The sequence below is a fragment of the Cornus florida genome, unplaced genomic scaffold (genome assembly GCF_030987335.1).
Source record: "Cornus florida cultivar Cherokee Brave unplaced genomic scaffold, ASM3098733v1 CherokeeBrave_3.0.0_Hap2_Chr03, whole genome shotgun sequence".
In the NCBI taxonomy this organism is placed as follows: domain Eukaryota; kingdom Viridiplantae; phylum Streptophyta; class Magnoliopsida; order Cornales; family Cornaceae; genus Cornus; species Cornus florida.
The window spans coordinates 16,686,242-16,698,065 of record NW_026775573.1 but is presented as its reverse complement, the minus strand read 5'-3'; the positions used below and the strand labels follow the sequence as shown (position 1 = coordinate 16,698,065).

Here is an 11,824-nt window from a genome sequence, read left to right as displayed (position 1 = left end):
CTCTAGCCACTCTGTTGGATTAAGCTTCCTTTTACCCCATAAACATTTAACCTTAATCCTTAGAGATGGCAAAAAACCCGAGGTGCGACAGTGTACATTAGGTGCGACAGTGTAAAGAAATATTTCTTAATTTTAATTGAATATAAAAAGATAACAAAATTTTTGTTTCAAATTATTCAATGACTTAAAGACATTGATATATATAGTGCTTTTAGTATTCAAAAGTACAACACCCAATTTTAAATTTAGCATGATGAGTAAAAGAGTGAGCAGTAAGATAAAGTCATTCACCTCTAAAATATTCAAGGAAAGATTCTTTGATAACTACTTTCAGATTTTTTTTTTTTTTTTTTTTTTTTTTTGCCCTTTATTGTCTGTTTTTTTTTTTATCTTCCAGCAACATTTATAAAGTCACAAAATATTTTTTTTTATCAACCACGAAATATTGATTAATAATAGATATGTATATATTTTTAATATTAATTTAGGAAACTTTTAAATAGGGAGAAAACTGGTTTGGAAATTTTTAAATAGATTAAATAATAGTTTTGTCAGATTCGGAAAGGAGAATGGTGAGTTTGAAATACAACCGTAGGATTATATACAATGGTCATTGTCAGTGGTGTGGTGGATCTAGAGCTGCTCACTTTGTGTAACAACACAATTAAAGAAAATATACAGTTATACAAAAATAATCACTTAAATATTTTAAAAACCATGAATACTTATTAATTAATCCAACAAGGGCTTCATCCAAGCCCAATATCACATTCAGTAGTCCAACTTCTCTTAAGCCCAATCTAATTAATTAAAATAAATAATACAATTAAATTAAATCTATTAATTATAAATAATTCACAATTAAATCACACAAGTATAAACATATACATAGTCAAATAAACAACAAAATCTTGGCATTCCACAAAACAAAACATCACACCAATTCAACAAGTAAAATACAAAATCTAATTTAATTAAAAATCTAATTAAATAAAACACCAAATTAAATAAAACGCCCAATTAACTCAATCAAATTAAAAGCAATTAAATTAATTAAATAAATCCTTTAATTAAATAAAAAATATAATTAAATAAAACAAGATAATTAAATAAAACACCCAATTAAATAAAACACACAATTAACTAAATCAAATTAAAAGCAATTAAATTAATTAAATAAATCCTTTAAAATATAGGGGTATTATATTCTTCCCCTAACAAAAGGAATTCCGTCCTCGAAATTCACGAATCCATGAAATGAAAACTCTGGTTATCCTTTAATTAATAAGGACTCGCGGTTTTGAAGATATTTAAATGATTATTTTTGCATAATTATATATATATATATATTGGAACAAGGAATTTTATCCACGCCATGGACAATGACCACTGGATATAATCCTACGGTCATATTTCAAACCCACCATTCTCCTTTCGGACCTTTCATAATCCAATAAAACCATCATTGAACTTATTTAAAAGTTTTTAAACCACTTTTCTCCCAGGATTTAAAAGTTTTCTAAACTTACAAAATACATATATATTTTTTACCAACCACGAAATATTGATTAGTAATAGATATTTATTTATTTTTTGGTAATGTTAATTTAGGAAACTTTTAAACGGGAAGAAAAATGATTTATAAACTTTTAAAAAGATTAAATAATAGCTTTATTATATTAGGAAAAGAGAATGTTGGGTTTGAAATATGACTATAGGATTATATCCAATGGTCATTATCCGTGGTATGGATAATTCCTTACTCTATGGCGAGCAAGAGACCACCACTATATATATATATATATATATATATATATATATATATATATACCACATGCATATCCAAATGCTTTCCAAGTTGAAAGTTTAACTCAAAAATCTTATTTTTCTAAAAATTTTTGAGCAAATGAGTTATTTGATTTAAAAAAAAAAAAGGATAATTTGGTATTTTAGAGTAATAGTTTGGAAGGTATTTTAAACCTAACAAAGGATTTCAACACTTATGTAATTATTTTGCTTAATTCAACCAAATTAAAAAATCAACTATTAAAACAAACTACTTTATTTTACTCTAAATTCTACAAAGGGTGTATTCGGTTAGATGAAATTGAAGTCTTGGAATTGGAATTGAAATTTGAGAAAATTTTGGTTCAATTTTCTTAGTTGTTTTTTTCCAATTCCGCAAATTTTAATTTCAATGCTCCAATTCCATGCAAACCGAATACACCTAAGTATAATTTTTTCTTGGAAAGAGAACTTAGTACCGATTGGCCTCATTTTGCAGGACGTAACCGGACAAATTGGCAGCTTGAGTTAGAGCCAACCTCCATTTCTTCACCGATTCCAAGTTGAACCGCTTTCTGTGATTGGCAAATGCTTTTGCATAACAACCCCTCTGTGACCGAACGTCGGAGGGTTGGACGTCATAGAAGATTGGAATAACAATCTGATTGAGTTCCTCCTTGCAATTCATAATCTTTACAAGCTCATCAAGGCACCATTTTGAGGAAGCATAGTTTTCCGAGAATACAATAACAGAAATCCTAGATTGCTTAATTGCTTTGAGCAATCCGGGACCAATTTCTTCTCCTCTTCTGAGTTTAGTGTCATCTCTGAATATGTTAAAACCATGCCGATCCAAAGCAGCCAAGAGGTGGCCCGTAAATTTATTGCGAGTATCAACACCGCTGAAAGACAAGAACACATCGTAAACAAAGGAAGCTGCCATTTTGCAGAGCTCAAAGGGATCAAATAAAAGGAAAGGTTTGTGCGTAAGAGGAGCAGAGCATGGCCTTAACTTATATAGATCACCGATTACTTCTTTTTTCTTTGGGATTATTACATATAAATGGTGCTAATGACCTATATTTGCTATTTAATGGAGTCAAAGTCTCATAGTTTCGAAAAAATGAAGTTGACCAAAATGCTGACGTGGATATGAAAAAATACTGTTTACCCTCACTTAGGTATCACTTTTAAGCACATAGGTACCACTTTTTGTGTATCAACCTATCATGTATCACTTTTGTTTTGGGCATAGAGATACCACTTTTATCACATAGGTACCACTTTTATGTACATAAGTACCACTTTTTGTGTATCAGGTAACACTTTTTTGTGCAACACAAAAAGTAGTACCTGCATGCACAAAAAGTAGTACCTGCATGCACAAAAAGTGGTACCTATGTGTCTAAAAGTGGTACATCAGTCAGAGTAAACAGTGTTTTTTTATATTTTTATTTTTTCAAAATTTTGAGATTTTGACTCCATCAAATGATAAATATGAGTCATTAATACTATTTATATGTAACAATCAAGGGCGGATCTAGAGGTGGCATCTGGTGGGCTTGAGCCCACCCCCAAAAAAAAAAATTATTTTTTTAGTAGAGGTAATTTTAGCCTAGCTCAAAAAAAAAACATTAAAAATTAAAGTAAAAAATAGTAATACTAACCCATTTATGAAAAGATTAGCACACTCATTTATGAATAATAATCTCTTTTTCTTTTAACATTTTTTAATTGACAGAGTTGGTACGAAAAGATGATGAGACGAAAAAGAAGATTGATGCAGAAAATGACCTGTTCTTTTTCTTTTATGGAGTTGGTGTAGAATAAGAGGGAAAAGACAAATAGGTTGATAGAAAGGACATGTTTCTGTTTTACAAAATAGATAATAAATAAACAATTCTCAGATACTATAAACAAGAACTACTTTTGAAAAATTACCAACACGATGTTACGTGGGTTTGACGAAATAGGTTGCCCATTGATATGTTTTAACATTTTTTAATTGACAGAGTTGGTACGAAAAGATGATGAGACGAAAAAGAAGATTGATGCAGAAAATGACCTGTTCTTTTTCTTTTATGGAGTTGGTGTAGAATAAGAGGGAAAAGACAAATAGGTTGATAGAAAGGACATGTTTCTGTTTTACAAAATAGATAATAAATAAACAATTCTCAGATACTATAAACAAGAACTACTTTTGAAAAATTACCAACACGATGTTACGTGGGTTTGACGAAATAGGTTGCCCATTGATATGTTGTGGATACATTTACCATTGTTACATATCTTTTAGAACTTAAAAAATAAGTAACTAAATACAAACACATATATTCGGTATTGGAAATTCAGGTATGAAAATGATTTAAGCATTACATATCTAAATATAATGATGCTCATGCGATGGAATTTTACTAGTAGTACATAAAGACTTCAACATTAGGAAGCCTAAAATAGAATGAAAGAAATGTAAATTTAATAAATAGCAATCCAACACTATGGAATACTCAAAATCATCATTTCCAATACTTAGGATTGCTAATATAAACAATAAAATAAAAAATCAGAATAGATAATGATATTACCAGTGCAATTGGAGTAGGTTGAACCAAATGGAGATACCATTGTGGTATCTTATGTAATAAAATGGGGCGGAGTGGTAGGCGGCAAAAAACAAGACGAGAAGAGCGCATTCACGTAATTGAAATGAAGGTGAATGCAAGGGCGGAGCAAGGAATTTTGATTCGGGGCGCCAAATTAGTACCATGCAATTAAAATTTAAAAAAGTATATAAATCAATTGTAATCTTTACAATATTTTTGTTAGTAGTATATATACTGAGAAAAATACAATAAAAATGAGAAAAGTACAACTGAAACGATATAAAAGTTTATATTAAAAATATATAGAGAAGAGTAAATGATAAGTTACAGTCTATAAAGCACAAACACGAACAAGGATACGATACAACAAAAATATAATAATACGATAAATTGTTAAAAAAATAAAATAAAAAAGGACACAAACAAGAAATGGATACAACAATAAAAAAAAAAATATATATATATATATATATATATATATATATGTATATTTTTATTATATATAATTTTAATTTTTACTTAATTTCTAAACTATTTTTATAAACAAACCCATTCAAATTAGGTCTACCACAAAATTTTCTAAAATCATAGACCCAAACAGCCAATAAAACCATAGGCCCAAATTCCATTAATGTAAATATATGTATATATATATATATATATATATATATATATATATATATATTTAAGGAATTAAATTTTCTCAACAATGGTTTAATTTTTCAAACATTCAATTTTTGAATTTTTTTTTTTTTTAATTGAGTACTTTGATTTCACTTTCAGAAAGGCATATCATTGATTATTACCTTAACCAAAGATTCAGAGAAAAAATGAAAAATTACTACACAAAATTTATGAAGTTATACCAAAACACTATTTTCGAGAAGAAAATATTAAAGTACTTTTAGTAACTTGTACAAGGAATAATAATAAAAAATTTCATTTAGCCAATTAAAATATTTTAATATATATAATATTATTTTCCTACTTCGTAATGCTCCAAGACTTGTTGACAGAGGATTAATTTTAGAATTTTTTTTTTTTTTAAACACCATTTAACTAAAATGTTTGACAAGGAAATGAAGATATATGTATTTTTATTAAATACAAAGGGCTAGTAGTGTAATTTTTTCTTTACTGAATTCATATAATAGATATTATGTTATACATGTGTATATAAATGTAAAGGAACTAATGACATTTTACAATTAGGACTACCATAATAATGAATTTATATTAGTGTAATTTTTTCTTTATTGAATTCATATAATAGATATTATATTATACATATGTATATAAATGTAAATGAACTAATGACATATTACAATTAGGACTACCATAACAATGAATTTATATTTTTGTTTGACAATATTTGAGCTTTCAAAAGTAGATTAAAAAGGTTTGAAATTTTATATGAATTATGAGGACGCAAGTTTTATTATTTTGGAATTCATTATTTGGGGCTAATAAATTTTGTCAATATAGCAAAAAAATTTTTAAAAAATACGACACCTCCTGAAATTTAGACAAATATATATATATATATAGGCCACTGCCCCGTTGGTAATTTGGACAAATATTATATTGAAATATCTTTCGAAAATTGTTATTACTCACGTTTGATCCGTTTTTCACTCATAACTCAAAAGTTAATTTTCAATTGTGACTGATTACTATGTACAAAGACATAATTACCCCTTTGATTTTGCATTGAGTCACTTATAATTAAAATGACATTTCTACCCCTCTCTCTCCTCATGGTATCACTACTGATGTCAGACCATCTCCAATACAAAATGCCATTTTTGCAAGCCAAATCTATATTTTGAGAGGAGTTACATTGTCAAAATGCTATATTTTAGTAATTCTGTTCCAATTGTGCATTTAATCCAAAATACTATTTTTTAGCACAACAACCATTATTTTTCAACTACTATTTCCAATTACAATTTTCAACAAACATTTTTTTTTTTTTGAATGTTTGTATTTTATTTAGTTTATTTGCCTTATTAAAAATAAATAAATAAAAGCACTGACATATATATATATATATACAAACACAACAGACATATATATACACACAACAGACATATATATATATATATATATATATATATATATATATATACACAAGCCCAATACCAAATTGACAACCCATGCGAAAGAGAAGATAGAAGAAAGAGAGTAATAACAAATTTGACAATACCTATATATTGTGTTATATTTGACACAATATTTAACAAAGTTATATTTTAATAGTCCATTTGACATTCTATAAATTAACAGCCCATGCGAGAGAGAAGATAGAAGAAAGAGAGTAATAACAAATTTGACAATACCTATATATTGTGTTATATTTGAAATAGTTCATTTGACATTCTATCGAAGAACCCATTTTAAACTTGTATGTTCTATTTTTAAAATAGCAGCCGAAATAGAAGTCTATTGAAATTGCTCTTACATCAAATAATGACAAAATTAATTTCATTGTGGGCCAAATCAATTGACTAAAAGTTTGAAATTTCAGAAAAGGGTGCGGAAGTTTAGAAGATCAATAATGGCATAGATCGATCACCAAGCCCAAGCAAAGGCTAAAAAAAGAGGTATTTGATTACATTAACGACGCCTTCCCAGTTCCGACCTCGACGAGATGGACCTCCGGTGGGCCCACTTATCAGCAATCCACTTTTCCATAATTTTTTGTCACTTTATAGCGTTTCATGGTAAGGCCCATATAAGATATACTTGGATTCATAGTCAAGCAACCTCCCTCATGTAATACCTTTTTGTTATTATAAAAAATATAAATGTAACTTTCTACTTTTCCATAATTTTTTGTCGCTTTATAGCGTTTTATGGTAGAGCCCATTTAAGATACACTTGGATTCATAGTCAAGAACCTCCCTCATGTAATACCCTTTTGTTATTATAAAAAATATAAATGTACCTTTCTCGTTGGTCCTTAATTAAAAGCTTCACGCAATCCCCTAGAAAGACCTAAGCCTTGTTTGGAGTAGAAGCCCACAAACCTCTTCATTAGTTTGGAAAACGATTAAACATCACAAACATAAGCGTGTACGAGCACGGTTGAAATTACTTCTCAATTAAAATTATTTTTATTTTTAAAAATTATGTTTAGATGTATTTAATAATAGTTAAAAACACTTTTAAAAATTATCAAATTTAGCTCAATTGAGTTTATTATAAAATTAACAATAAAATTTAAAAAATATACGGAGTATATATTAATACAAAATAAATTAAAAAATAATTTAATTATGAAAAATATTTATTATAAAGACAACACTAACCTACTTACCAGTGAGTAGAAACATTATGTTTTACCACTCATGTGGCTCAACAAACATAGTGACAAATGTCCCTCCAATAAAAAATAAAAAAATAAAAGATTTGAAAATTTATTTAGGTTAAAACCAATAAAATCTAAATCAAATCCTAATTTGATTATTCTCTTTTCTCATAAAATCTGAATCAAACCCAAAAAAATTATGTAGAAGGAATTTGATTAAACTTTTTGATGATAGTGAGACTTAAGAGTTCAATTGTAAACCTAACCACTCTTGCTAGAGTATTTGCGTTAAAATAGACTTATTAACATTATTCAAATAAATAAAAGAAAGTATTTAGTCATGATTTGGTAAAAAAATAAAATCTGTTTTCTTAAGAATTCTTTTAAGTTGATTAATTATAAGATAATCATAGATTCATATTTATTTTTATTTAATTTCTAAACTATTTTTATAAACAAACCCATTCAAATTAGGTCTACCACAAAATTTTCTAAAATCATAGACCAAAATAGCCAATAAAATCATAGGCCCAAATACCATTAATGTAAAATAAATAAATAAATAAATAAATAAATATATATATATATATATTAAGGAATTAAATTTTCTCAACAATGGTTTAATTTTTCAAACATTCAAATTTTGAAAAAAATAATAATAATTGAGTACTTTGATCTCACTTTGAGAAAGGCATATCATTGATTATTACCTTAACCAAAGATTCAGAGAAAAAAATGAAAAATTACTAAACAAAATTTATGAAGTTATACCAAAACACTATTTTGGAGAAGAAAATATTCAAGTACTTTTAGTAACTTGTACAAGGAACAATAATAAAAAAATTTCATTTAGCCAATTAAAATATTTTAATATATATAATATTATTATTATTGTTGGATTTTTGTCATCTAGTCTAATGACACTTCAGTTTTTCCTACTTCGTAATGCTCCAAGACTTGTTGACAGAGGATTAATTTTAGAAATTTTTTTTTTTATTTTTGTAAACACCATTTAACTAAAATGTTTGACAAGGAAAGGAAGATATATGTATTTTTATTAAATACAAGGGGATAGTAGTGTAATTTTCTCTTTACTGAATTCATATAATAGATATTGTATTATACATGTGTATATATTTGTAAAGGAACTAATGACATATTACAATTAGGACTACCATAATAATGAATTTATATTATTGTATTTTTTTCATTATTGAATTCATATAATAGATATTATATTATACATGTGTATATAAATGTAATTGAACAAATGACATATTACAATTAGGACTACCATAACAATGAATTTATATTTTTGTTTGCCAATATTTGAGCTTTCAAGAGTAGATTAAAAAGGTTTGACATTTTATATGAATTATGAGGACGCAAGTTTTATTATTTCGGAATTCATTATTTTGGGGCTAATGAATAAGTGTTTTGAAAGTTGTAAGAATTTTGAGGATAGTAAGTTAATTTATTTATAAAATAATTATTTTTGAAGGGGCATAATAAGAATTTTGAACTCCGCCCCTGGTTGAAAGGGAGATTTACTGATGAGATAGATTTTAGAGCTAGTGAGAAAATAAGAAAAAATTTAATCTGATTGTCACTATAGCAAAAAAAAAAAAAAAAAAAAAGGTGTAATTAATCCTAAAAGAACATTAAAAAAAAATAAAATAAAATTTTACTACACCTCCAAAAACTTGGATAAATATTATATTATTTGTAACGTTTAATCTGTTTTTCACTTATAATTCAAGAGTTAATTTTCAATTGTAACAATATTATGTAAAAAGACATTATTTCCTCATGGTATACTCGTATCACTACCAATGTTATTGCATCAAATAATGACAAAATTAATTGACTAATTGTGGGCCAAATCAATTGAGTAAAAGTTTGAAGTTTGAGAAAAGGGTGCGGAAGTTTGGAAGATCAATAATGGCATAGATCACCAAGCCCAAGCAAATATTGAAAAGCAAAGACTAAAAAAAAGAGGTATTGATTACATTAGTGAAGCCTTCAGTTCCGACCTCGTCGAGATGGACCTCCGGTGGGCCCACTAATCACCAATCTATTTTTTTATAATTTTTTGTCGGGGTCAAGCACAAAAAACACTCCTCTAATATGCATATAGTGCATATTGCACCCCTCCGATGCAAAAAACACCCCTAAACTATGACATTTGTGCAAATTGGTCCTATTTATAAGAATTGGACTAAAATGCCCTTAACAACACATTTTATAATATTTTATTTTTTTATTTTTTTGTGAAATGACCAAAAAGGGTTCGCCGGTGCTGGAGAAGATGATGGCTCCTACTTCGGCGTCGCACAGAACGGTCAAGTCTTCCGTCTAATGATGCTAACCTTACACACCTTCTCTATCTTCTTTCATTTTTTTATTAACAAAAATAATTAGTAAAATATTGGAATAAAACATTTAAACCCAGATCGTGATGTAGTGTTTTCGAGCCCACTTACCGACAACCCCCTTCCATCTCTTTCTCTCTCTAACCTAACCCCATTTCCTCTCTCTTTCTATCTCTACCCCACCCTCCAATCACAACCTCAACATCTCACTACCACCACCCAGTTGTGTCGAGGAACGAGGATGAAGGACGACGATAGTTTGGACCGGTGATGAGGCGGACTAAAACGATGGCAGCAGAGATGTCTTCGGCGAGGATGGCGGTGCTCTGAACCGGCGGCTGTGACGGAGAACTATCTAAAAAGTGAGATCGACAAACACATCTCATCACCGGCCAGTTGTGTTGCCGCCGTCCTCAAAGCTGCACATCGCCACATCGTTGGACGCCGGTATCGGTAAGTTCAGATCCTTCGTGCATCGCCATCGCTGTTCCTAGCTTGCCCAACACTTCTCATCGTCGTCCAGTCCTTGCGCTGGCAGTGGTGCTCTTTCCTTGCTGATTTACAAACCCGATCATCAACCACCTCTTCCCCACCGACCCTATTGAAGCCCAAAATCAGAACCTCCTCCACTAAGGTCAAATTTTGGATCTTCTCTTCAAGCTCTCAATGAGATCCGGATTTAAGTTTGCAAATTTATGTCATATTTATATTAGACAAATTGGCATTTTTAAACTTGTTTTTTATAAGTTGGTGGTGGTGACGACCGACCTCCGAAGAAATGGAGAAAGATATATAGATTAGATGTGTGTATATATATATATATATGCACCGATATTTGTATATAGAGAGAGGAACAGAAATAAAAGAGGATGACTATTGGAATTTGGAAGAGAGAGAGAGAGAATTGAAATTACAGAAAAAATGAGAAAAGAAACTGGAAATTAGTAGGGAGAAATGTTTGGAGATAATTAGAGAGAGTTGCAGAGCTCCTTGTTGCCGGAGGTGCAGAGAAATTGTTTAATTTATCTAGGTGCAGAGAAATTGTTTGATTTATCTAGGGGCATTTTTGGAAGATTAAAAAGGGTAAAATGGGCATTATATTAATTGAGGGTTGTTTTCGCACAAATTAAAAACAATAGGGGTGTTTTTTACACACCTTTCTAAATAGGGGGTAAAAGTGCTATGAAATGTATACTTCAAGGGTGTTTCTTGCACTTACCCCTTTTTTGTCGCTTTATAGTGTTTTATGGTAGGGCCCATTTAAGATATACTTGGATTCATAGCCAAGGAACCTCCCTCATGTAGTACCCTTTTGTTATTAGTTACTAACCGATAGTAAATTAACTCGAAATTGTGGAACTTTGAGGACTTCATCAAGTTTAATATGTGGTGTAACATGCAATGAACCAATTGACTCAATATGTGTGTATATATATGTGTGTGTGTGTGTGTGTGTGTCTATATGTTTTGATATAATGGTGTGTTTACAGTTTGGGTGTTCAAGAGGATTTTTTATTTATTTTTTAATCAGGTAAAAAAAAAACATATTTATATATAAAAACATATTTATATATATATGTGGTGATTAATTAGGTAAAAAAACATATATATATATATATATATATGTGTGTGTGTGTGTGTGTGTGTGTGTGTGTGTGTGTGTGTGTGTCTCTATGTGTTTTGATATAATGGTGTGTTTGCAGTTTGGGTGTTCAAGAGGATTTTTTATTTATTTTTTAATCAGGTAAAAAAAC

At 28.9% G+C, this 11,824-nt stretch overlaps 1 protein-coding gene across 1 annotated transcript; it reads right to left on the bottom strand.

Moving 5' to 3' along the window:
- Nucleotides 1-2,257: 2,257 nt before the first annotated feature.
- On the bottom strand, nucleotides 2,258-2,728 carry LOC132301181 (disease resistance protein RPV1-like). Its single transcript, XM_059798457.1, has one exon. It carries the CDS (start codon nucleotides 2,726-2,728, stop codon nucleotides 2,258-2,260), a length of 471 nt encoding a protein of 156 aa, XP_059654440.1.
- Between the last annotated feature and the right edge of the window lie 9,096 nt (nucleotides 2,729-11,824).

Excerpts from the sequence above, each read along its gene's own strand:
- LOC132301181 (XM_059798457.1), bottom strand. The coding sequence starts at position 2,728 with ATGGCAGCTTCCTTTGTTTACGATGTGTTCTTGTCTTTCAGCGGTGTT.